The sequence below is a fragment of the Vulpes vulpes genome, chromosome 2 (assembly GCF_048418805.1).
Source record: "Vulpes vulpes isolate BD-2025 chromosome 2, VulVul3, whole genome shotgun sequence".
Taxonomy (NCBI): Eukaryota; Metazoa; Chordata; class Mammalia; order Carnivora; family Canidae; genus Vulpes; species Vulpes vulpes.
The window spans coordinates 161519783-161546351 of NC_132781.1; the positions used below are offsets into that span (position 1 = coordinate 161519783).

Here is a 26569-nt window from a genome sequence, read left to right on the forward strand (position 1 = left end):
TTCTAGTGGGTATGCGTTTATTTTCATGTGTAATAGGAAAAAACATAACTAGCACATAAGACGTGGCTGCAGGATACATCGTTCAGCATAACTAAAGTTTGAAATAAGTAAAAAGTATGTTGAGTCAAAGAAAATATGAAGGAACAAGCGAACAGGAGGTCCTCGGTTACGACAAATATTGTGGAGGTGCTTTGTGAATGCCTGGAGCTTGGGACTCACTGTCCAAGCTCTGGGCCAGAAACGGGGCTCAACAGGGAGACTCTCCCGGTGCTCAGAGCCCAGGGCCTCCCCACAGGGGTGCGTGGTGCGTCCAGACCACCCTAGGGAGGAAGGCACATTTAATTTGTTTATGCCTTACAAAATGTCTTAGAAGTTACAAAGCAACAAAAGTGATTTTCCGTAAAAGGAAAGAAGAATCTTCTAGGTACAGCCTTGAGGGAGCAGTGGTCACAGGGTGGCCTGGGTTGGAGGGTCGAGGGAGACACAGGGGGATAAACAGGGAGGCTGAGGGGACACCCCAGCACTGTCCTGGAAGATGTTTGCGCATGTGTGGGGTTTGTGTGCACAGCCCCAGTCAAGGCTGTAGGAGGAACATGCACAGCTCCTGTACCCTGTTCCCCAGCATACAACTGGCACTTAATCAATGCTGAGTCACCGTCGCACCGGGAGGAGCGCCAGATGGCAGAGCAGAGTGTGGTCACTGATGTCCCTGGGTATCAGCATGTACCACCCTCTCCTCCTGCTCCTGTCTGTCGTTCAGGTGCATACCTCGGTCTGGTCCCCATGTCAGAATGACATGTCCTCCTGGACATGGGTGGGTGAGAAGTCCACGGCTGCCACCACGAGGTCACATTCTTGTACATTTATGAAACGTCCTATTAAGATCCCCACCTTGCCCCAAATCCAAAGAACATTGCTCATCATTTAAACCTCAAATTTTTCAAAAAGGCTTTTTAAGGGACCTTGGAGTTTTACTCAAACAGCTCGGTCCACAGGCCAGGGCTGGTCTTAGTATCCCCTAGGGGACAGCTAAAGTGTCATTGCTAGGGACACAGGGTGTCATCTAGAGAACTCACTCTAACTCACCCATGAAATGGGGGTCAGGGCCAGTGCTCAAGCGGGGCTGGAGCCTTGGAGATGGGAACCCTGGGCATGAGGCTGATGGTATGGAAGCCTTCTGGACGCAGAGGCCAGCAGGAGGAGCGGCTGCCAGCCACCCACCCGTGAGCTGGGAGGGGGCTGGGGTGGCTCAGCCCCTGTGTCCCAGACATAGTGGGCAGAGCTGCAGGCTAGTCCCTGTCCTGGCTCAGAAGGAAAGTGTGCAAGAGTGAGTCAGAAAGGCAAACTGAGTCAGGAAAGCTTCCCCCCACCCCCCCTCGAGTCCAGGGCTAGTGGGTGGCTCACAGCCCCAGGGTCCGGAAGGGACCCTCAGCAGCACCCTGCAGCGCTCCGCTTCACGTGGCACGGCTTGCAGAAGAGACGGTTGTTCAGGGGGTAGCAGCCTTGGTCCGTGGGCTCCACAGACAGGAGGATCCTGCAGTCCTGCGGGAAACAGGGCACAAGTGGATGGACCCTAGGCCTGAGCACGGCAGCTTGGAGCCCACTGGGGCAGGGGGGACCCCAGCATTTGCTGATGAAATTCACCAAATAAATGTACTCCCGACGGGTGGGGAACGTGGCCCCCACTCCCATTCTCCCAACACACCTGGGCCAGGTCTTGGTCAGGGAAGACAAGACACGTGGGGGCTCTCATCCACACGGAGGTGTGAGTGATAAGGGCAGAGTCAGCCGAGGGGGACAGCTGAGGACGCTCAGAGGATCGTGGAAGGAGCTAGAAGGGCCTCACAAACCACTCAGCGGCCCTTTTAGAACGTGAGCTCTGCGAGGCGGTAACCCCATTTACCACTAGACCCCACCTAGACCAGGGACTGGTCCACCACGAGCAAACGATAAACATCTGCTTGGTGAATAACTGAATCTGGTCCAGTCCCTCCATTCCACCGATGGGGAAACTGAGGTCTGGGGAGACATGGGCTTGCCCCAGGCCATACAGCTGATTCCGGAGCTGGGACAGGACAGGTCTCCAGCCCGAGTCCAGGGGTCTTTTCTGCAGCGGTTGAAGCTCCCCCATCTGCACAGCTTCGGCCCTGGCACAAACTTTAATGTTTCCAATTTTTCCAATCACCCAAGGACTTCGGACCAGGGAGGACGGGGATTCGGGGCCCAAACTTTGCCCACACCCCATCAGGGCCTCACCTGGGCACAAGCTGGACAGCAACGAGGGGAACAATTAATGTCCAGGTCTGGACCTGGTACAGGGCGCGGCTGGCAGCCTCTGGAAGCCGCATGGATCAGACCAGAGGGGCTGCTCCCCACGGGGACAACTTTGGGGTCAGGCCACCATCCGGACCCGGCACAGCGGGGGAGAAGGGCGCCCTCGTGTGTCTGTTCCCTGCAACTGCACCCCAAGTCCCGCAGGGTGCCCGGATCCTAAAGGCCACTTGCGAGGCGTTCCCAGAGTATCAGGTGCCAAGCCTGAGATCCCGGAGGGGGACATGTGACCTCTCCAAAATTAGAATCGAGGGAGTAAACACTGCCACCATGACCGAGTCGCCGTCCGGAGGCAGCTGTGGGGGGGCCCAAAGCTGGCTAGCCCCGGGTCAGACCCACAAGGCTTAGAGCCACTTTTCTCGGGCTCAGCCTTTTCCCCTGTTCCTCATCTGAGATGGCAACCTCGAAGCCCATTTCCTTGTCCAGGGAAACAGCACCCCGAGTCAGTTCCAGGCCACGGCACAAGCCTTACCCTCTGAAATGTAACAGCTCGGGTCCTAAAAGCCCTGACCTATGGGAGCAGCGCGGGTGGCGCTCACGGCCGCCTTGGCCGAGCCCACCAGGGGCAGGCAGGCAGGCAGGGTCTGTTGGCTCAGCAGCCGGCCTCAGGGAGACGCTAGTCGCCACCAGCCTGGGGAAGTCGAGGTGGTGATAACAGCACTTGAACGACATCATTGTTCTTTCAAGATGTGTTATCAGCTGGACCTCGAACCAGGAGCAACGCACCACGTCAACTTCTCCACCGAGCGCCCTGGTCACTGTGCAAACAGCCTCTTGGCTCCAGGCAGGTCTAAGTAAGTGCAAAGTAACATCGACGCTTGGAATTACTCACCGGCTGACTAAGAGATTTCCTCTGGACACCCCACTTCGGTGGCACCCCTAAAAGTTGCTACCTTTGTCACCATCACCAAGAAGACACATCAGCAACATGGGGTGTGACAGGGGAAGAGGATGGGCAGGACTCAGAGCCTTCGCAGCAGGACTGACTATAATTGCAGAGTCCGGGGCAAAGTGCAAAGTACAGCCTCTTGTTCAAAGAGGAAGGATTTCAAGGGCGGTGACAGCAGAGCTTGGAAGCAAGCAAGGGACCCTGCTGAGCGGGGGGCCTCTCTGCTGGGCATTTCTGGCTGGGGCTACTGCACCCAGTTAAGCGGCCTCCCCATCTCAGCCTCCCTCCACCCGGTAGCCTGAGGTCCAGACTCCTTGGCTTGGTACTAAGGCCCTCTCCTTCTCTCCGGCCTCACTGCTACCACACCCTTTGGCACACGACACTACAGACAAACCTAAAACTTCCTCTCTGATTCTCCAGGCTTGCTTGTGTCCCGGTGGGTTTTCAAAGGCCTGTGCCTCGGTCTGGACTTCCCTTCTTCCCCCGAATGCCTGGTAAGCTCCTGCTCACCTGCGGGACCCAGGTGAGGCATGGCCTCCTCCACCAGAGAGCCTTTGATGGCACCGCCCTGCTTGGACCTGATCACGGCCTCCTTTGTCCCAAAGCTGATTTATACACGCTCGTTCCCAGCACCTGGACAGGACGCCTGTGCTGTGGCTCTGCCCCACACCCCCTCTGCGCCAACGAGGGTTCAGCGTCCCTGACCCCGGGGGGTTGTCAATCAGAGCTCCCAGGCAGTGACTGGCTCAGAATAGCCATGTGACCCAAGCTGGGTCAATCAGAAGCCTTCTTGAGCCTGAACCGGTCCCCAGATGGGGTTCCTCAGTGGGAAGGGTGACCATGCCCGTATCCCTCTCCTCACCCAGGATGCTAGCCCCCAGGAAGTGAAGATGAAGCCAGCACGCAAAACAGGGAGAACCAAGAGATGGAGGGAGACCTCACCGACCTCACCGACCTCACCGACGGCCTTCCCATGAGATTCCCTTTCTTGAGAAAAGCAGGATGAGCTTGGTTTTTACCATTAACTCGGAGCTCAGGTCAATAGACCGTGTCTGTAACTGTCTCCATTCTTACGTGTCTGCTACTGGGCGGTGAGCACGTGGGAGCTGGGCCCCCACCCTGACTCGTCCCTGGGCCCCGGCGCCCAGCGTAGGCCTGGCACCTGCAGGGCTCTCCGCACGGCTCAGGGCGCCCCCACCAGCCCCCCCGACACCCCCCCTGCAGCACGATCCTAGCTCCTCACCGCCCCACTCACCTCGCACCTGTAGCAATTCTCATGGAAGTTCCGCCCCATGCACTCGATTTTGAAGGCGTCCTTCCCGTCTCGAGGGATGATGGGGTTCTCACAGATGCTGCACACCGGGGCGAATTTCCTAGAGGGAAGGGAAGCCACGCTCGAGGCGCTGAGGCCAGGCCCGCAGAAATCAGCTGCGGGAGCCGGGGCGGCGCTGGTTCGCCTCCCCCCACCCCCCACGGCCCCCACATCCCCCACCGCCCGGAGCTATTTCAGACGTGGTGCCGTGTGACTGCACCTGCAGCCACAGCCACAGCCGCCTCCTTCTTCCGGGCAGGAGCGGATGGAGAGACTGTGTAATCAGCGCCCGCTTCCCAGGGTATAATTAGCTCGAGGCAAGGAAGTGACCGGGCAACGTTTGAATTTGAGAAAGTGGGGAAATCTCCTGTGTGTTCCGTGGGGCTGACCCCCATTTCGTTTATCTTGTAATGTAGGTCACTGCTGCTGCTGCTTCTCTTCCTTTCGAACAGAGACATGTGTCTCCCCTTGGGCAGTGGGCAACCCAGGGCAGGGGCTGAGCCTGACCCCGAGCTTGGGGCTACTGCTTCCTAAGGCCCTAGTTCCACGGGGAGCTCCTGGGGTCTGGGGGTTTGCATGGTAACTTCCATACTTATCAGCCAGGCACTTGTCTGTTGCCTGCCTCAGTTTCCACATTTGGTAAAGCAGAATGCCTAATAGAACGTGCCTGACAGGCCAGTCTTGGGGATCAAAGGGCCCAACCCATGTGGGGTGGCTGGCACAGCGCAGGTACCCAGAGTTTCAGCTACAAGCAGGTGCGCGGTCAAATACAGGGTGTGTGGAATAGGTCAACTGGTTTCTGAGTGCGGGGAGTGCAGGAAAGCTCTGCTCCAGCCCTGGGAGCTCGGGCTGGGCACCTCGGTTGTGGCCAAGTCCCACCCAGTGCGCGGACCCCTCTCGCACCTATAGAAGTCGTCCAGGCAGTACACTTCATCCTGACTGTCCAAGGCAAAGCTCTCGTCCCCGATGCACCGGGCACAGGTAACGCACGTGAAGCAGGTGGGGTGGAAGGCCCGGCCCAGGGCCCTGATGATGTGCTCCTGGACCACCTTGCCGCATTTGCCGCACTTCTCCAGGGTGTCCTGGGACAGAGGGACATTGCTTCAGAGCCATCCCATGGTTTTGCCCACTCCAAGCCGAAAGGGGTTTCTGGCTGGCTACCCACATGGCTATGGGAGAAGGGCTCGTATTCATGCAACCAGCCTGTAACCCCCCCGCCCCCCAAAACCTCCATCATTGCTTAAAGTTGTATCAAGCTTGGCATTGTATCCTTGGCCTACAGTTAGCAATCCTGCCAAGAAACTATTACTGCATTTTTTTGTCACTAGGACATGCTTAAGGCCAGTGGCCACTAGGGGCCCACAGGACAGATTAAGAGATTTCTCTTAAACCTCAGAGTCAGAAAAAGAAATTCCTGGAAGAACTGGTGTGCTTTTTATCTTGTAGACAATACACCTTGAAACTCTTTCCCTTTTCCATTTGGCCACTTGGAAGCCCAGAACCAAATTCCAGGTTCCACTTTTAGGACTGACTGTAGGGAGTCCTTTATTCATAAATTTTGGGGTACGAACTTGCCCTCTGGTCTCATCTCACTTTCTACTTTGATTTTCCTCTCTTCTGATTTCTTGATCTATCTTTGAAGTTTCATTGTGGTAAGAACAGTTAGCATGAGATCTACACTCTTGACAACATTCTGAACACTCTTGACAAATATTGTTTACTATAGGTATTTGTACATTCTTATAAGCTGCCTCAAATCCCTTCTGGAATGAGAAGGATTAGAGGGGGTAGGGAAGAGGGAGAGGGAGAAAGATAGAGAGAGAGAGAGAGACACAGGGTAAAGACCTTGCAGCCTGTCCACCTTCTCTTCTAGACAGTTCTCTCCCCTTCCTGGCTGTGCTCCTGTTCACCTACCTGACTTCATAGCTATGCTGGTCTCCACTGCCTGTATATCTGCTCCCATTTGGTGGGGACATTTCCCTCTCTCCTTGTCCGGGGGCAGCTCTTCCCTCCCTAGAACACCCCGAGTCTTCTTCCTGATGCTTCCAGCTGTCAGCCCTCCCTCGCCCCCACTTCCCCTCAGTGCCTCACCCCTGCCTGGCTTTAAGCTGAGGGAAGAGGATAAGGCTATCCCCTGCTGTCATCTGATGGGGTCAGAGGGATGGGGTGGGGACGGCCTGGCTCCTTGCTGTTCCCATGGTGCCTCACTGGCTGTGGTGATGTCTTGAGACTGTCATCAGATTGCTTGGCTTCTACCCGTTAGTCCTCCAAATCTAACCCTTCAGATCAGTAGTTTTGAAACTGGAGTGTGGATCAGAATCACCCAAGAAACTCGCTAAAAACGCAGATTCCTGGGTGCTACCAACTTACAAGGATGACGTGAGGCCTGTACACACCCGGGTGATGCGTCTGTGAGTGGTCAGTACACCACATGCCGTCAGAGGGTTAGCAATTCTTTTTTTTTTTTTAAAGATTTTATTTATTTATTCATGAGAGACATAGAGAGAGAGGCAGAGACACAGGCAGAGGGAGAAGCAGGCTCCATGCAGGGAGCCTGACTTGGGACTCGATCCCGAGACCCCAGGGTCACACCCTGAGCTGAAGGCAGGTGCTCAACCCCTGAGCCACCAGGCGCCCCGAGGTTAGCAATTCTAACATCAGTACATCCAATCTGGCTCTCTCTCCTGGACTGCATTTGGCACTCAGAGGTGACACAGATTCCGTGAGACCTTGCATCGGAACGTGTGGCTTTAGGTGAGAGAGGTGAGAGCACAGGCAGGGTCTGGGGGGAATCCCAGCTCCACTCCCTTCCGGAGTGTGACTTGTGTGACAGGCCGGTAAACGCCCCCAGGACATGCAGGGCCTAATCCCTGGAACCTTCCCTGGAAAGGGGCCTGCAGATATGATCGAATGAAGTGTCCTGACATGGGGAGACGCTCCTGAGGGGGCCCTAAGTGCCATCCCAAGTGTCCCTGCAAGCGGGAGGCAGAGGGAGTTTTGACACAGAAGAAGTAGGACACTGCAGCAAGATGCCACCCTGCGAAGGAACCAAAGGATGCAAGGGGTGCAGGTTCGGGAGCCGGAAAAGTTAAGGAAACAGATTCTCCCCAAGAGCCCCTGGAGGGAGCGCAAACCTGCCCTTGGACTTCCGAGAATAAACGTGTGTTGTTGGAAGCCACCTTGTGTGTGGTACTTTGCTATAGCAGCCACAGAAACCGAAAACACCGTGGCTGAGCTCCTTCCCCTCTCTGAGCCTCAACTTTCTCACCTGTGAAATGGCTCAAGAACGCCTGCCCCCCAGGGTTCCTGTGGGGAATGAAATAATGGGACAGCTTCCAAGTGCCCAGCCCAGTGCCTGGCGCCCGGAGGCCAGCCTCGGTGGGGTGGCGGTGGCGGTGGTTACCTGGTAGCAGGCTTCGCAGAGGGGCCGCCCATCCTTCTGGTAGAAGCTCTGCCCGGCCAGCTGGCGGCGACAGGTGCGGCACGTGAAACACTGGGCGTGGTACTGCCTCTTCATGGCTTCCACGGCCAGCTCTCGGGGGGACACGGTCTTGTGGCAGAAGCCGCAGACGTCTGTAGGAGAGGAGAGAGACATGGGTTGGAAGCCACTCGGCCTGGGAGTACTGCACCCAGGCACCCCCAGAACTCTAGAAGCCCAGAGTGCTGGGTCTCTGCCTCGAGCCCCGGGGGTTGTGTGTGTGGCCTCATTTCTGGAGGAGCAGTAACAAGGAATGTGAACAGCCTCCGAAAGCCTAAATCAGGGCCGCCTGGCTGCCTTGCTCAGTGGAGCCTGTGACTCTTGACTCGGGGTCGTGTTCGAGTCCCATGTTGGGTGTAGAGATTACTTAAAAAAATAAAATCTTAAGAAAAAAAAAAAAGCCTAAATCAAAGGACACAGCCTCAAAGGACTAAGCATAGGAACAAGTGGGTTGCCATGTGTAAAAATTTAAAGGAGGCTCCGTTGTGACACCTTTATACCCAGATAATCCCAAATGTATCCAAGACCCAAGCGTGAAAAATGAAACCATAAGACTAGAAGACACCAGAGAATTAGATTATAACCTTGGAGTAGAGAGGGCTCGTGGTGCCTGCTAAGCACTTACTAGCTACTAAGTAAATGGATAACACATGGGGCTGGGGGGGCTGCGGGCAGCGGTGCCCTCAGACACTGCTGGTAGGGGTGCAGGTCCGGAGGAGCACAAAGGACAATATGGCAAAAAGATCAGAGTTAGAAATGTACCTACCCTTTGGCCACAGTATTTCCTCTTCTAGAAATTTCTCTCAGAAATTTGCACACAGGCAAAATGACCTACGTGCAAGGCAACCTGTCTCAGCCTTGTTATTACAGCAAGAAACCACCTACGTGCCCGTCCACAGGCGACTGGCTAAATGCATACGGCAGGGCCCGACAGGGAATACTATGCAGCCGTGAAAACAAAAGAGCCATTTATGCTCTGATGTGGGACGGGCTCTAAGATGATTGAAGGAAAGAAAGTAAAGTACAGAAGAGCACGGTTTGCTACAGTTTGTGAGCTGAGGGGGGTGTTGGGGGGAGGCACGTATTTGCATTTGCTTGCATATGGGTCAGATATCTCTGGAAGGGGGGCGCCTGGGGGGCTCAATGGCTGGGAGTCTGCCTTCAGCTCAGGTCGTGATCCCGGGGTCCTGGGATCGAGGCCCGCATTGGGCTCCCTGCGTGGAGCCTGCTTCTCCCTCTGCCTGTGTCTCTGCCTCTTTCTCTCCTCTCTGTGTCTCTCATGGATAAATAAATAAAACCTTAAGGAAAAAAAGATATCTCTGGAAGGATACGTTAACAACAGAGACGTTAACAACAGAGGCTGCCCATCTGGCAGGAAAGTGGGGGACACAGGGATGCTGCAAAGGGGAGACTTTTCCCCGTATGCCTTTCTATCCTTTTTATCTTGTGTGCGTGAGAACATTGTGCATTCAAAAAATTAAATAGTGAAAAGATTCAAGGCATCTTGCTATCATAGCACATTTTGCTGATCAATATTTAAATGGATTTCAGTTAGAGGCGCCCGGGAGGTGCCGTCAGCTGAGCACTTGACTCCTGATTTAGGCTCAGGTTGTGACCTCAGGGTCATGAGACCAAGCCTTGCATCAGGCTCCGCACCCAGCAAGGAGTTTGCTTAGGACTCTCTCTCCCTCTGCCCCTCCCCCACCCTCCCTTGCTGTCAAATAAAAAAAATCTTAAAAAAAAAAACAAAAACACCCCTAGCATCAAAAAATGGATTTCAGCTATAAAAGAAAAAGATGAAGGCAAGACACATAAAACTGATGTACGATTCTACAGCCCATCACGGAACAGTGAGTGAGGACAGAGGCTGGAGTCTCTGCTCTCCTAGTTCCCACCTGGAAGCTCATGCTTGTCCAGTGAGGGCCCCTGGGGAGCACCCAGAATCCTTCGGCCCCGAGCCCCTACCTGTGGATGCCTCTCTCTCGTGGAAACCAGCAGGCTCTTCTGGGGCAGGTGGCAGCTCCTCCTCCGTGGGCCTGGGAAGACTGGGCCGAGGCTGGAGTGGAGGCCCCTCCACCAGGGGCTGTGGGAGACACAGGGGGAGGGCAGGACAGGTGTCATCCAGTGGGGACCCCACAGCCCTTGGAGCTCCGCTCCTCCTTTGATGGCACCGGGCACAGTCAGCCCCACTGTACAGAGGAGGAAACCAAGGCATGGAGAAGCAGGTGACCTAACGTCACTCGGCAGGATGGTTACAGCGGTGGCTGGGCCCAAAGCTGCTGCCTTCGACTCCTGGGGAATCTCCTGGAATCCTCCCATGGCTGGAAATCCCTCCCATTTCTACAATGGGCTCTGCTAAGGGCAGAGGATTAGAAACCTCTTCTCAGAGCTGAAGGGGGCTCCTGAGGTGAGGGGCACCTCACCTCAGAGCTGAGGGGGAGGAGTTACGGCAGCCTTCCTCCAGGGACCTTGAAAACCATGACCACCTTTAACAGGCTTTGGGGGTCTCCAAGAGGGACAGCCCCCAAGCAGGAGCAAGCTCCAGGCTTAAATCCCCGCAGGCCCTAGGGCTCCGTTGGGGGGACCAAGGGGCTAGCAGTACCTGTGGCGGAGGCGGGGGCGGGGGCAGGTGCAGCTGCTCGAAGTCTGAAATGAGCGATGCCCCCATCGAGGCAGGAGGCTCCTCATCGGGGGAGGGTGGCGGAGGTGGGAGGAGGTCCAGGTCGGGGAGCGCGTCCTCGCCATCCAGGGTAGGAGGAGGCGGAGAACATCCTGCAACCAGAAGGGGAGAGAGGGTTGGCCTGAGCCTCTGCAGGTGGACAGAAAAGGTGCCCACTTACCAGGAGGCCATACGGTGGGGGCGCCAGGAGCTCAGGTCCAGGGTCACCCACACCTGGTTCCATCTCAGGCTCCTTAGGTTCCTTAGGCAAGAGACTTAATCTCTCTGGGTCTGTTTGCTCAGTTGAAAGGTGGGAATCAATCTTTCCAGGCCGTCGTGAGGATGGGACGGGCTGGACTCAGAAAACAGGCATCAGAGCCCTGCATCACAGCACGCCCTTCCTGGGTGCTCGAGGGTCCCGATTCCCTGCGAGAAGGCTCCCAACAAACTCAACCCCTAAGGCCGTGGCTCTCAGAGTGTGGCTCCTGGCTCTGCAGCAGCCAGCAGTGCCTGGGACTGGGTCAAAGATGCACCTTCTGGGTCTGCCCCAGATCTGGAGAATCGGAACCTGCAGCAGGGAGGCCCAGCCATATAGAGCATAAGCAGCCCTCCCAGGGACTGTCACCCAAGCGTGGGAACCACCACCCTGGTTAAATAATCGATCCTGATATCAAGTGTTGAAAGCATCAAGCTAAAGGTTGATGTAGAACTTTCCAGAGGAGGGGTCAGGCTGTCCCCATGTGAATGCACTGATTAACCCCAGCAGGCACCAGGGGTCTTCGGGCTCATGTTATGCTGTAGGCAGGTACAGGCACACCTAAGAGATGTTCTTCCAAAGCAAATCCCAAGACACAAACAAGAGCCAAACTCAATCTAATCAGGTCTCTAGAATTAACTCCACTTAGGATAAATTTGGAAAAGCAGGTGAGTTGAACGAGGCCTCAAGGAAGCAAAGGGAAAAATCAGAAACTGACCCTACTTTCTTCAAAAAGGCAATGGCATGCAAAAAAAAAAAAAAAAAGAAAAAGAATGGGGAATTAAAAGATTTTAGAGAAAAACAACCATACAGAGTTCATATATTTGTTCTAATAAAGCAGCCACCAATCCCATGTGGCTATTTATTAAGCACTTGGAATGTGGTTGGTCCACATCAAGATGTGCTGGAAGACCCAGGACTGAAAAAAAATATATAAGATATCTCATTGATAATTTTCATTACCGCTGATATGATCATTTTACTATCTCATATGGCATAAGAGACATTATTAAAATTATTATTTTTTAAGATTTTATTTATTCATTTGTTTATTCAGTCAACCCAGGCACCCAGACATTATTTTTTTAAAGATTTTATTTATTTTTTCATAAGAGACACAGAGAAAGAGAGAGGCAGAGGCACAGGCAGAGGGAGAAGCAGGCTCCATGCAGGGAGCCCGACGTGGGACTCGATCCCAGGTCTCCAGGATCACGCCCTGGGCCAAAGGCAGGCACTTAACCGCTGAGCCACCCAGGGATCCCCCTCCAGACATTATTAAGATTAATATCACTTGGGGCAGCTGGGTGGCTCAGTCAGTTCAGTGTTTGCCTTTGACTCAGGTCACAATCTTGGGGTCCTGGGATTGAGCCCGAGTTGGGATCCCTGCTCAGCGGGCAGTCTGCCCCACTCCCATGTTCTTTCCCTTTCAAATAAATAAATAAAATCTTAAAAAAATTAATATTACTTATTCCTTTTTACTTTTTTCCCATGTGGATACTAGAAATTTTTATTTTATTTTTTTAAAGATTTATTTCTTTGAAGAGAAAGGGGCAGAGGGAGAAAGAGAGAGGGACTCTCAAGTAGACTCCTTACTGGGCACGGAGCCCGCCTTGAGGCTCGATCCCAGTACCCTGAGATCATGATCTGCACCAAAATCAAGAGTTGGATGCTTAACCAGCTGAGCCACTCAGGCGCCCCTAGAAAAATTTTAAATTCCATTCCATGGGACTTGTGTTGGTGACTCATTTTTTTTCTTTTCTTTTCTTTTTTTATTTTTTTTTATTTATTTATGATAGTCATACAGAGAGAGAGAGAGAGAGAGAGAGAGAGGCAGAGACACAGGCAGAGGGAGAAGCAGGCTCCATGCACCGGGAGCCTGATGTGGGATTCGATCCCGGGTCTCCAGGATCGCGCCCTGGGCCAAAGGCAGGCGCCAAACCGCTGCGCCACCCAGGGATCCCCTCATTTTTTATTTTCATGGGCCAGCTGACATAGGCTTTTTTTTGGATCCTGATTCCAAGGATTGATCATCTCATGGATTCTCATTTTGTAGATGAGGAAGAGTGAAATATTCCACTGAGTTTACAAGAAATATGCAGGGAATACAATACGAACACAAGAAAAGACACTGCGAACCCTTCATTCTGCTACAATCCAACACTCGAAAAGCATTTTTATGGTACATCAGGGAGAAGTAATTATGGAGGGAGTATTAGACAACCATAAGGCAATCTTGTTAACTCTGTTAGGCGCTGTTTGGTGCTGTGGTTCTGCAAGAAGCTGGCCATCATTGGAGGTCTACCTTGAAGAAGCGGGGTGAAATGACCCGATTACTGGGGTTTCCTTTAAATTACTTCACAAGGGGATCCTTGGGTAGCTCAGCGGTTGGGCACCTGCCTTTGACCCAGGGTGTGATCCTGGAGTCCTGGGATCGAGTCCCACATCGGGCTCCCTGCATGGAGCCTGCTTCTCCCTCTGCCTGTGCCTCTGCCTCTCTCTTTCTCTGTGTCTCTTATGAAAAAATAAATAAAATCTTTAAAAAAATAATAAATTACTTCACAAGGGGCGCCTGGCTGGTTCAGTCAAATGTCTGCTTCGGCTCAGGTCATGAACTCAGGGTCCTGGGATCCAGCCCCCTCACTTCTTCCTCTCCCTCTGCCTCTCCCCTGGCTTGTGCACTTGCTCTCTTTTTCTCTCTCTCAAATTAATAAAATCTTTAAAAAATTTTTTCACAAACGTAAACAGGAAAATAAAAGTGAAATAGGTGATACGGAAACAACAAATGTTGGCGAGGATGTGGGGAAGGGGGGACCCTCTTGCATGGGGTGGGAATGGGAACCGGTGCAGCCACTGGAGAACAGTGTGGAGGTTCCTCAAAGAGTCAAAAATAGAGCTGCCCTACGACCCAGCAATTGCACTGCCGGGGTTTTACCCCAAAGATACAGATGCAGGGGACGCCAGGACACCTGCCCCCCAGTGTTCCAGCAGCAGTGTCCGAAACAGGCAGACTGTGGGAAGAGCCTCGGGGTCCTTGACAGATGATGGATAGAGAAGCCGTGGCCTGTGTACACGGGGTATCCCTCAGCCGCCAGAAACGACGACCACCCAGCATTAGCTTCGACGTGGCTGGAGCTGGAGGGGGTGATGCTGCGTGGAGTCAGTCGGAGAAGGACAATGAGCATATGGTCTCGCTCACACGGGGAATATAAGACCTAGTGGAAGGGATCATAGGGGAGGGAGGGGAGCTGAGGGGGAAACAGAGGGGGAGACAAACCACGGGAGACTCCTGACTCTGGGAAGCGACCAAGGGGCAGTGGAAGGGGAGGCGGGCGGGGGTTGGGGTGCCTGGGTGACACGCACTGAGGGGGGCACGTGACAGGATGGGCACTGGGTGTGATGCTGTATGTTGGCAAATCGAACTCCAATAAAAAAATACAAAAAAAAAAAGAAATAGGTAAAACAATGTGGCAAAATCAGCAGTCATGGGAACTAGATGCCAGGGAGGCTCTATTTCTGTGTATGTTTTAAAGATTCATTAAAGGGATCCCTGGGTGGTGCAGCGGTTTGGCGCCTGCCTTTGGTCCAGGGCGCGATCCTGGAGACCAGGGATCGAATCCCACGTCAGGCTCCCGGTGCATGGAGCCTGCTTCTCCCTCTGCCTGTGTCTCTGCCTCTCTCTCTCTCTCTCTCTCTCTCTCTGTGTGTGAGTCATAAATAAATAAAAAAATTTAAAAAAATTTAAAAAATTAAAAAAAAAAGATTCATTAAAAAAAAAAAAAAAAAGGACCAGGAGCGTATGGAAGGCTCAGCGGTTGAGAGTCTGCCTTTGGCTCAGTGTGTGATCCTGGGGTCCTGGGATCGAGTCCCTACAGGGAGCCTGCTTCTCCCTCGGCTGTTTCTCTGCCTCTCTCTCTCTCTCTCTGTGTCTCATGAATAAATAAAATCTTAAAAAAATAAAATAAAATTTTAAAAAAATTTTAAAAAGGACCACTCGGGGCGCCTGGGTAGCTCAGCCGGGTAAGGGTCTGACTTGATTTCGGCTCAGGTGGTGATCTCAGCATCGGGCTCTGCGCTGAGCCTGGGCACGGAGTCTGCTTAAGATTCTCTCCCTCTGCCCCTGCCCCTCCCCTGCTCTCTCTCTCTAAAAAACAAAATAAAATAATAAAATAAAATTTAAAAAAGAATCACCCAAAGCCAACACACGTACACACACAGGGAAAGGATCCTGGCATGGTATCAGCTTCACAGGTAGCGCAGGAGAGTCTAACCCCGGCTGGGAAGCGGGGTCCCCGGGGTCCCCGGGCTCCAGACCCGGGCCGGAGGGCGGCTGAGGTTGGCCCCCACCCCGGCTGCCCGGCAAGGCCGCCAGCTCCCCGGGAGGAGGGCGCGGGGCTTCGGGGGAGAAGCCCGAGTGCGGCTGCGAACCTGCCCCAAAAACCCTATGGGGCAAGGCGTCCACGCCTGCCCTCCACTCGCCTCCCATCTCGGTCAGGCCACGCAGGGTCACACCGCTCAGACCCCCAGGAAAGCAGACGCCAGCGCCCCCGCCCTGAAGACCCCGCCTGGGCTCCCGCTCCCTGCGGATTCACTGGGGCGCCTCCCGGGCCTCACGTTTCCTGTCCATCTGCAAAGATGATGAGCCCCTTCCCGTTTCTCCCAAGGCCCGAGGGACTGTACAGATGGGAGGATTATTCTAGACCTGTGAGTAAGCCGCAGAATCATCTGGGGGCTTGCTCAAATGCCGACGGTGGGCCGCACCCCCAGAGCTTCTGACTCAGCGGCCTTGGGGGACGCGCCTGAGAATTCACATTTTTGATCAGTTCCCAGGTGGAGCGGCCCCTGCTGGTTCAAACCCTGCTGGCGTCACGCCTTGAAGACCATAGTCCTCTACTCCCCAAGCTTCACTTGCTTGGTACCGCCCGTGGGCCAGAGCAACAGGTCCCCGAGTGTGCTCCCCAGGCTGGAGCATCAGCATTTGCATTAATGCAAATTCTCCGGCCCCACCGCGGACCTGCTGCGTCAGAAACACCCGGGGTGGGGCCCACACACCCAGGGCTGTGTTTGAACAAGCCCCTCCTGGTGCCGAGGCTGCTGGGCTGCGAGAGCCTCGCTCCAGATGGGCTGGGGTGAGTCAGGAACCGGATCCCCGGAGGGGCAGCGGGAGCGCTCGGGCCTCTCCCGGGACCGAAGGCAGGGGACAGGGTTCAAGACAGAGAGAGGCCTGAGGCCCCAGGCAGGGGTGCAGCGGGGCCCTGGCTCAACACGGCCAGGAGCAGACTTTGAAAGAGAAGCCAAGAGAAAAACGGACTCCTGAAGTTGGTGAGGCCGTGGGAGTCCGCGTGAGCATCAAGAGGGGGGCGTGGGGACCTCTATCAGGATGAAAGGGCTGAAGAAATGGGTGTGGGTTCCCAGGGGACAAGCCCTAGCCGAGGTGTCAGATGTCGGCCTGCAGCAGAGATGGCTCTGAGCAGCTGGCAGGGCCCCAGGGCCCGCTCTGTGTTCTGCGGTCAGACCCGCGACCAAGTGGCTCCCCTAGAACCCGTCCCACTCAAGTGAGGCTCAACCCCGAGATTCCCTGAGCTGCCAAAATGGCAAACAGGATGGGTGACCAGCCCACGGCTGCTGGGCGCCCCCACCCAGGGGCGCTCTGCTCTCATTCCCTCCCTCCAGAAATCTTCTGACGGTGATTCCAACAACCCGTGACAACGGCCTGGAAATGTTGGCATCTGGGCATCTAAACTATCTACCCTGGACTCCCCCTACTACCCAGAAGGGTCCCACTGGATCACACGTCGTGATGCGTGAATTCCGGTCATCGTGGTCCTGGTTGGACACAGAAGTACCCGGAGGAGACCGTGTTCTTGGGGTGTGTGGTTGGGAAGGAAAGATCAGTCTACAGGGTTGTGTCACACGAAGAGGCAGGTTACTCGAATGTTCACGTATTCCCACACGTGTACATGCACGGCCCCTTCTCCGGCCTCCCGGCATGGGCAGTTCCTATTGGTCTTCAGGTGGTTTCTGCGGGGATGGACGCACGGGGCTACCCTAACTTTGCTCGGGGACAGCAGGACATCTGACTCGGCACCCAGGGACCACAGGGGGCTCATCCTTGATGTCTCTGTGCCTCCTTATTCCACCTGGTGTCCTAGTAGGTGAGCCATCTCCCTGCCCCAGGCCCCTGGGTTGTCTTCCTTCCTTGCTTCTACCCAGCCAACAGCTAAGGCTCCACGGAGTAGAGTCTCCAAGGCTCTTCGTCACCACGCCAGCAGGCCCAGGCACGAGGTAAAGGAACAGCCATGTACGAAGTATATCCCTTCTATGACGGATGTATGACATACATGACCAGATTTCCCCTTCCCAGAGGACAAAACCAAGCGAACAAACAGCTGGCCTAAGACCACGCAGCAAGTGGATGGCAGAGCTTGAGAGAGAATAAGACCCCCTTTGAGGTCCTTCGAGATGTTCTATTCATTCCTGCCTCAGGGCCTTTGCAGTTGCTGTTCCACTGGCCATCTCTATCCTGTCATTCAGGTCTTAGCTGAGCTGAAATGTCAGCTCCTTGGAGAAGCCATCCTGACCATCCCATAAAAAGTTGGACCTCCCACCTCTTCACCGTGTTTTGTCCCTGTACAGCATTTGTGTCTCTCTCTCCAACATTATATATTTTTGTCATCTGTCTCCCTCACTAAGATTTGAGTTTCATGTAGGCCGAAAGCCCCGTCTTTTTTTCCAGGTCCCTAGTGTCTTATCCAGAAGAGTGACAACTGGTAACACATTTAACACTTTCTACATGACAGGCGCTGGCCCAAACTTATGCATTAACTCCTCCAATCCTCTGAGGAAGGTGCTATCATTACGCCTATTCCATAGGTTAGGAAACAGGAACAGAGAGGTTAGGTGGCTTGTCAACATCACACAGCCAAGTGGAAGAGCCAGGTTCAAACCCGCGCGGGTGGGTTTGAGGGTGCTGGCACGTAGCAGGTGCTCGATGACTGAGTGGCCTGCCCCTGCCCCAGCCTCCTGCCCAGTCCCCTGGCCCTCTTACCTCCGTTGGAGAGCTGGGGTGGTACAGCTGGCACCGTGGCGGCCGCCCTGGCAGGGGGGGTCCAAGGGCTGGGCCTCCCTGTCGCGCCAGCCCCAGGAGCCTTGACGGAAGCAGCAGGCGCCCAGGGGCGGCCCGGCCGGGCCTCACAGGCTGCCCGCCTCACCTCCTCAGCCACAGCCACGTTTCGACGCGGCGGGGCCAGCGTGATAAAGACAGACGAGGCGACCCTCTTCTCAGGCTTTGAGGCCATCGTCTCGGTTCCTGGTGGGGCTGGGGACAGAGGGGGGCTCAGGGTCGGTGGGGGGCTCAAGGCACAGGGATGTGTCCCACCTAGACAGACAGACAGACACACGTCCCCAGGGCGTGGGGCCTCCCTTCTCCTAACAAGACAGGAGCGGCTGGGCCCGGATGGAGAAGGGCTGGGGTGTCGTGTGGGGGAGGGCAGGTGTCACCTGGCCAACGGTGCTGCACACGGCCCCTCCCGCGACCGGCACACCCGGGGAAGCAAAGGGCAGCCCTGCCCTGCTTGCCCGCAGATGACTGTTCCTCATCTGAGAGCTGAGGAGGGTCCCCGCCTGCCACTGGGCCGCACCCCGGGATCCACTCAGGGGAGGTCGAAGCCCCGGGGGTCCCTGGGGGCCCGACGCAGCCTGGACTGTCAGCGCCCCGGGCTGGGCCCCGGGAGGCAGAGGGCAGGGGACCAGGGCCCACCCCGGGCGCCGGCCCCCAGCACTTTCTGTCCGCCCAGTTCCGAGTCCTGCCGACTCGGCCGCGGGGGGCAGTACCTTCCCGGCAGGTGGGGAGCCCAAGGCTCAGAGACCGAAACTCACTGGTTCAGGGTCACATAGCAGCGCGGCTGGGATTGGAGTCCAGGGCCCACGCTCCTGACCACGGGGCCCTGCTGCCCCCCCAGCCCAGCCCACAGCCAGCACCTTTTTTTTTTCTGTATCAGCCTCTGCATCCAGTCAGGCCTGGATTCTAGAATCTTTCAGCCTGTCCCATCTCCAAAACCAGGCATGGGGGGGGGTGGCGGGGGAGCCCCGGTGGTCTCCAGTCCTGCTCCCGACCTGTCCCTGAGTGATCCTTCTAGAGCATCAATCTGTCTCTCCCCTCCTGAAAAGCCTTCCATGGCTTCCTGCTACCTTCCAAATGAAGTCCGAATTCCTCTGGCTTCAACTTGTTTTCTTTTTTTAAAAGATTTTGTTTTTAGGGGCATCTGGGTGGCTCAGTTGGTTAAGCATCCAACCCTTGCTTGGGGCTCAAGTCATGGTCTCGGGTCATGTGATCGAGCCCACTCTCCCTGTCCCTCTCGGCTTCCCCCACCCGCTCTCCCTCACTCTTTAAAAAGAGGGGGGGGAAAGATTTTATTTTAAAGTCATCTCTAGGGATCCCTGGGTGGCGCAGCGGTTTGGTGCCTGCCTTTGGCCCAGGGCGCGATCCTGGAGACCCGGGATCGAATCCCACGTCGGGCTCCTGGTGCATGGAGCCTGCTTCTCCCTCTGCCTGTGTCTCTGCCTCTCTCTCTCTCTCTCTCTCTCTGTGACTATCATAAATAAATAAAGATTAAAAAAAAAGTAAAAAAAAAATATTTAAAGTCATCTCTACACCGAACATGGGGCTCAAACCCACAGCCCTGAGATCAAGAGTCACAGGCTCTTTCGACTGACCCAGCCAGGCGCCCCTCTACTTCTTTTTTGACCACCCGGGACCATTCACCCTTTCTGGACGTTCTTCTTGCCCGCCTTGGAGAGTCCTTCCCACCCCCACCCCACCCCCGCAGGTTTTCCTCCCCTGCCCCCCACAGGGCGATTGTCAGCTTTTTCTCAGAGGCCCAGCTCGAACTCTCCTCTCCATGAAGCCTCCCCAATTCCCAACCCCTCCTGGGGGCAGCTGTCTGCTTCCACAGGGCGATGACAGCCCATCACAGGACAGGTTGGCTTGCTGTCACCACGTCTGTCCCTCCCTCCCCAAGTGACTGCATGTGACTTCAGCTGTGCCCGCAATCTTTGTGACCCAAGTCCCGTGTAGGCATCAGAGCCGGGATCTGGGAGCCGGGCGGCGGGCAGCACTCTCCTGACCAAGCAGCCCAACCACCGGCTCCCAGGTGGTGTCTGCAAACAGTAGGCAAACTGCCAAGGCCAAGGCTGAGCTGGGGCCACACGGGTGGGGGGACGGCGAGTCGACCACATCCAGCCAGAGGTCCTCGCTGGGCGCCCAGGGCTGATGCCCAGGGTGACATCCCTCTAAGTCACTCTCCAGCTGAGCCACCCCGACGTGGCGCCGAAGCCCAGCGCACAGGTGTGTGCAGAGAAGAGTAAACAGGGACCTGGCGCGTGAATCTCAAGAAGCGGGGCTGGGTGGACGGGGTTGAGGGCTCTGAGGGACCCCATGGTGGGCTTGGAACCTACGTGGCCACTCACGGGGCCCCTCTATCTCAAAGTCCACTGGCCACCTTGGACTCTCTTGGTGATTGAAGGAATAATAGTAACAAACACAACAAATGTGCCTCAATTCCTCTTACATTGGTTTATATGTTTGGTTAAAACATACGGCTCAGGGGCACCCGGGTGGCTCAGTGGTGGAGCCTCTGCCTTCGGCTCAGGGCATGATCCTGGGGTCCTGGGATCGAGTCCCCGCACCGGGCACTCTGCAGGGAGCCCACTTCTCCCTCTGCCTGTGTCTCTGCCTCTCTCTGTGTCTCTCATGAATAAATGAATAAAATCTTTTAAAAAAATTAAATAAAATCTTTAAAAAAAAAAACCCACATAGCTCACTCTGATATAAAATACGTCTTCTGAATAAGAAACCAACATATGAAGAGAGCTTTAAAAGTTCCCTCAAAAAAAAGAAAAAAAAAGTTCTCTCAAAGGACTTTCCTTTTGTTTCTTGTTCCATAAGTGATGTTCGGAAGTATGTGTGCTTTCTTCTGTTGGCTGCCACGATCGTATGTCATGTAAAACCACGTGGTTTGATACTTTGGCTTTACACTTTGTTCAAAGTTTAAGAGTCTATTTTCGTGAGCAGTTTTCAGAGATTCACATCCAAAAAACAACAGCAGTGGCACTAAGTGACCAAGCGCTTGCTGTGTGCCAGGCACTGTGGCACATGGTTTCTGAGCCTCACAATGCACCTAAATTGCTTCTCCCTCGGCCTGTGTCTCTGCCTCTCTCTCACTCTGTGTCTCATGAATAAATAAATAAAATCTTTAAAAAAAATAAAAAGGCACCTAATTTGCAACACAACCCGCTAAGTCCCTACTCTACAGGTGAGGCTGAGAGAGGTTAAGTGAATTCTCCAGGTCATCTTAGCAGAGTTAGCAGACCCGGATTCTAACTGAGCACCGTTTGCCCAGAGTCCCGGGGAGGGGGGGTCCTTGGACCTGAGCTGGCATACTCTTCCTTCCCTGGATGGTGCAGGGCCTCCAAATCCTCAGGCCTGTTCTCACCCCGGAATGGCCCGATCCCGATCCGGATAGATTTCCTTGTGGTCAGTGCATTCTGGGCTCATCCCCAGAGGCTGTGTGGACGCCCCCTCCACCTCCCTGCGACCTCGCTCTGACCCCCACTCCACCCCAGCCCACCCCTCCGGGAAGTCAGATCTGTGGATTTCTCGGAAAACATCCAAGGCAAACGTCCTAGCTCTGAGGCCAGATGTTCACAGCTGGGCAGCTCCACTCCCCACCCCCCCAGGCCATCCCTCCCTGCGGTTCCTGCAGGGACTCCAGGCCCCAGGGGAAGGGGCCCCGCTGGGGACTTTCAAAGCCTGTCAGTTGGACCCAGGGCTGCAGAGAGAGGGAGCTTCAGCCCGCTCAGGTCCCACTGCCCCCAGGTCACCCCGGAGTGGGGTATGTGTGACAAAGCTCCCTGTGTGGCTACTGGCCAGCCGCACCCAGGGGACCCTCCCCCCCATCCTTCCTCTCACAGAGGGAGGATCTGAGATCCAGTTGGGTAAGCGGAGAAAGTGGGAACAAAGGGAAAGAAAGTCATTTCCTGTCAAGAGGAAGGAAGGAGGCTGAGATCCAGCCAGCCAACCACCCAGCCCGGCTTCAGGCTGCAGCCCAGGGCAGGGGACAGGCTGGCTGAGCTGCAGGGCCTGCCGGTAGTGCCCCCCTTTCCCTTCCTTCCTACTCCTTCAACCCCCTCCAAAAACTTCTGGAACCACCTGTAAGCTTTGTTCTTTGATACTGGGACAAAACAACCTATGCTCGGTTTGGAATGACTCTGCTGGAGGAGGGCATGAGACTGCGCCTGCCCCCAGCCCCCCAGGCCCCCACCCCCAGCAGAGGACCCTGCAGCTTTAGGTAGGGGCTCCCCTTCCCTCTCCCCTTCCCTCTCTCCCACCTCAGGGACGCCAAGGAAGCGGAGCTGGATTCACAGCAAGCCCCACCTCCTTCCTGCTGGGTGACCCGGGCAGGTCACTGACCCTCTCTGGGCCTCCCTTTTTTCCTAAACTGAGAATAAAAATGTCTGTCCTGAAAGGTGCTTGGCTGGGGGAGCACGAGGAGGGCGCGCTCCGGATCTGGGGCCCCGGTAGGTGCAGAGAGCAGGCCAGCAGGTCCCCCAGCCCCCGACGGGGAGGAGCCCGGGGCGAGCGGCCTGGGGCGGGGGGGGGGGAGGGGGGGCGCGCAGGGAGGACCCGGCTTGGCCTCCGTCCTCCAGGGCAGGAATCCGGGCGCTGCCGGGCTCTTCCCGGGACCTCGGAGCAGGGCTGGGGAGGCCCCCGCACACCCCTTGCCGGCCCCCCGCGGGGCTGCAGGCCCAGAGAGGGGCGGCCCCGGGCCCCTCCTCCCGCTCCCCTGACCCCGGCTGGGCGGGGGGCCCGGGGCTCCGCGGAGCTCGAGCCGGCGCCCCCCCGCGAGCAGGGGTCACCGCGGGGCGCCGCGGGCTCTAATGCGGTCCAGGTGCGGGCGCGTCCCCTTTGTGCGGAGCTTCCGCCCCGCCCGCCTCCCCCCGCGCCCCGCACCCCGCGCCCCGCGCCCCGCGCCCCGCACCCCGCGCCCCCGCCGACCCCGCCGACCCCGCCGACCCCGCCGACCCCGCCGACCCCGCGGGGCGCCGGGGCTGGGGTCCCGGCCGGGGGCGCCGGGGGGCTGCGGCCCGCGCTGTCACCTGTGTGCGGCCGGGGCAGGGGCGCAAGGGCCGGGCCCCCCGCGCCCCGCTTACCTGCGCCGCCCGCGCCCCCAGCGGCTCCGCTCCGACGCCCGCGCCCGCCAGCCCCGCCGCCCGCGCCGCCGCCCTCCCCGCCCCTCGCTCCCTCCGCCCCGCCGCCCCGCCGCCTTACCATAAAAGGTGACGCTCGGGGGAGGGGGCCGGGATCCCCGCCGGCGGAGGCGGCCCCTACCTGCCCCCCACCTGCCCCCCCACCTGCCCGGCGCGCCCGCGCCGCCCCCGCCGCCGCCCTTTGTTCCCTCGACCGCTCCTCCCGCCCCTGCGCCCGGCCCGGGGGCCTCCCCCGCCCACCCCGCCCACCCCCGCCTTTGTGCGCCCTGCGTGGTCCTTCCCCGCCTTCCCTAGGTCACCTGGGTCGGCGGCCCCACCTGCCCTGTCGGGGGTATGTTGGGGGGTCGGTACCTACCCCTGAGTCTGGCCTGAGATCTCCCAGGGTCCCAGGGGTCGGGGGACCTGGGCTCCTCCAGGGTCCTGGGAGTGGGGGGGACCTGGGCTCCTCCAGGGTCCTGGGAGTGGGGGGGACCTGGGCTCCCCCAGGGTCCTAGGAGTCAGGGGGACCTGGGCTCCCTCAGGGTCCTAGGAGTCGGGGACCTGGGCTCCCTCAGGGTCCTAGGAGTGGGGGGACCTGGGCTCCCCTAGGGTCCTAGGAGTCGGGGACCTGGGCTCCCTCAGGGTCCTAGGAGTCGGGGACCTGGGCTCCCTCAGGGTCCTAGGAGTCGGGGACCTGGGCTCCCCCAGGGTCCTAGGAGTCGGGGACCTGGACACCCCCAGTATCCTAGGAGTCAGGGACCTGGGCTCCCTCAGGGTCCTAGGAGTGGGGGGACCTGGGCTCCCCCAGGGTCCTAGGATTCAGGGACCTGGGTTCCCTCAGGGTCCTAGGAGTCAGGGGGACCTGGGCTCCCCCAGGGTCCTAGGAGTCAGGGGGACCTGGGTTCCATGGCCATTCACTAACCCAGTGACCCTAGGCAGTTGCACCACCTCCCAGAGCCTCAGTTTCTTGTCTGTAAAATGGGGGTAGTGGCTGCTTACCTCTCGGGGTCAGCCTCAGGATAAAAGGTGGTAGTGACCGTGAGAACCACTCCGGCAGCCAATGGGTCAATATATTCTGGGCTTGGGGCTTTTTTAGGGGTGGCCCTGGGTGGGGGTCTCAGAGGCTCATCGCAGCAAGTCATCTGAATTTGCTGTCCTGAGCAGCTATCGCCGCTTGTGTACACCCTCAAACCCTCTGCAGCGGGGTCCCAGTGTCACCCGGGGGGCCAAGGCCCCTCCAGGAAGCCTGGTATGCAGCGCCCAGGAGGCAATCAGTTCACCTGGTTTGCCACCCGGTTGCAGTGTCCACCTCCCTCCCACCTCCTGCAGTCCCCGGACCCAAGCCAGAGCGGAGCAGGGAGGAGGAAGCAGAGCCCGGGCCCCAGGACAGGAGATGGAGCCGGGATGGGGATGGGCCGTCTGGGTCCCTGGAGGCCTCGGGAACATTGCTGGGAAAAGGAATCTGGGTCTGATTCAGAGGCAAACAGATTGTTCTTTTGATTAAACCCACAGCGGCTGAGGCCAGAGGCTGAACCCAGCGCCATCTGGGGAGAGGCCAGGCAGGGTCTAGCTCGCCCCTGTGGCCAGACCTAGGGTCCCCCAGGCCAGATGGCTCTGGGGCGGCTCCTGAGGGATTCACACTTGGGGGGGGCGAGGGGGGCACCTGGGTAACCAGTCTCCTCCCCCCTCCCCTCCTCCTCCTCATCCCAGCCTCTCTGAATCCCTCACCCACTTTGAGCCTCTCAGCCTCCACCATAACGATACCAAAACGGTAACCACCGTGGCAGAGGCTTCCGATGTGCAGGCGCCTGACCTACAGCCCCCTCCATCGAATCTCCAGGACAGCCCCAGGCCGCAGGGCTGGTCATTCCTGCTTCACAGTTGAGGAAACTGAGGCCCGGAGAGGTGTGAGGCCGCAGGAGGGCCAAGTGGTGGCTCTGGATTCAAACCCAGAGGAACCGGTGCCCTGGGTGCTGCTCTGCTGGTCCCGAGGCCCCTGCGTCTGCCACCAGCAGGGATGTGGAAGCGAGGTTTCTAGAACCCCGTGTGGCGGAGCAGACGCAGACTCCAGGCAGCCCGAACCCTTGGTCGGGCTCATTCCCGGGCCTGCAGCGCTGCTGGGAGCTGCTTGGAGCAGCCCCCGGAGCTTCCCCAGGGCCTTGGGAGGGGGGCGCTGCTGGCTGCCAGGGATGGGAAGGATCTTAAGGATGAAGGTGTGACCCGGGGTTTGCAGATACCATGGGCCTAGAACCCCCCTTTCAAGTGCTTTGTAAACCAGAAGCTTATTTAGAATAGACAAAAATGAAGCTGCCCTTCCTCACCTCCATGATCTCCCCTGAGCCACCTCACTGCACCCCCAGGTGAGACAATGAGGCACCCAAGGGTTGATCTGGGGCCCTCGTCCGTCCAGAGCCACACCGCCTCCTTCTAGGGCCCAGGCCTCCACACAGCTGCTTTAGGCTAAGCCTGGCTGGGGAAGGGGGAAGCCGAAGGGTGATGGGGGGTCCAGCTGCCACCACTTACCTGCTGCTCAGCACCCCTGGCCGTGGGTTCTGCCTCCGTCGCTGCTCCTGGGTGCAGAGGAGCGTCCCGCTAAGGCGGTCCCGCACCAGCCCGGTTGGTGTCAGTGTCACCTTGGCAGGTGCCAAGCTTCCTGTAATGGAAACCCAGGAAGTGCACTGGATGGGAACACACGCCCTTTGTCTGCGAGCTCAGAGCGCCCCTGCTCCCCGCTCCCCTCCTCCTGTCCTGCCAGGCCTGGGCCGGCCTCTGGCAAGCACCGAGCAAGGGGGCTCAATCTTTTATTAGGGCTGTGGCAGCTGAGACCCCCGGTGGGGCTGGCAGGGAAGGGGTAGGAGAGAGTTTGGGGGATAGACCTGGGGCAGTGTGGACGTTGGCCGCCGTCCAGTCTGAGGGGAGCGTGGCACCTACCGCCCGGGAAGAGGGCTTGGGGCAGCAGACGTCGGGCGGGCACCTACTCTATGATGAAGTTTTGGGATATAGGTGAGGCTTGGTGGGGTGAGGTCTGGAGCCGATGACCAAGAAAGAATTCTTGAGACGTCTTTGGTGCAAAATGGTGGTTTTATTAAAGTACAGGGACAGGCCCCGGGGGCAGGAAGAGCTGCTACCCCAGGGCCCTGAGGGGTGGCTGATTGGGAGGGGTTTAGGGATACCGTCCTCTCTAAGGAATTTGGGAAGCAAGGTTTCCAGGACCTTGAGGGGGCTATTGTTGGGGAGAGGTCACTTATTACCGGCTAATAAAACCTGAGTCATGGGACCCTTCAGACCCCCTGAGTCATGGGACCCCCATGTGTATCGCTGGGTCATGTGCTGGGGGATGACCGCCAACATGGATCTTGGGGGGCTTAGAGATAAAGGAAATTTCTTTCTTTCTTTTTTTT

The 26569-nt window shown here is 57.1% G+C and overlaps 1 protein-coding gene across 4 annotated transcripts; it reads right to left on the minus strand.

Annotated features, from left to right (window-relative positions):
• Positions 1-25821, minus strand: FBLIM1 (filamin binding LIM protein 1). 4 transcript variants are annotated; one of them, XM_072751113.1, is made up of 8 exons: positions 25692-25821; positions 17971-18240; positions 10613-10782; positions 9976-10093; positions 7936-8105; positions 5436-5614; positions 4476-4593; positions 1-1542 (listed from the first exon to the last, which is right to left on the minus strand). In XM_072751113.1, exons 2-8 carry the CDS (start codon positions 18218-18220, stop codon positions 1429-1431), a joined length of 1119 nt encoding a protein of 372 aa, XP_072607214.1. In that variant the 5' UTR covers positions 18221-18240; positions 25692-25821; the 3' UTR covers positions 1-1428. The 4 variants fall into 4 exon arrangements, with proteins under 4 accessions (XP_072607214.1, XP_025867758.2, XP_072607215.1 ...); XM_026011973.2 differs by lacking the exon at positions 25692-25821 and adding an exon at positions 24168-24596; XM_072751114.1 differs by lacking the exon at positions 25692-25821 and adding an exon at positions 23251-23333.
• Between the last annotated feature and the right edge of the window lie 748 nt (positions 25822-26569).

Excerpts from the sequence above, each read along its gene's own strand:
- FBLIM1 (XM_072751113.1), bottom strand. The coding sequence starts at position 18,220 with ATGGCCTCAAAGCCTGAGAAGAGGGTCGCCTCGTCTGTCTTTATCACG. Across the intron at positions 10,783-17,970 it reads ACCCCAGCTCTCCAACGGAG|GATGTTCTCCGCCTCCTCCT; the intron begins GTAAGAGGGCCA and ends TTCTGGTTGCAG. Across the intron at positions 1,543-4,475 it reads AGAATTGCTACAGGTGCGAG|GACTGCAGGATCCTCCTGTC; the intron begins GTGAGTGGGGCG and ends TGTTTCCCGCAG.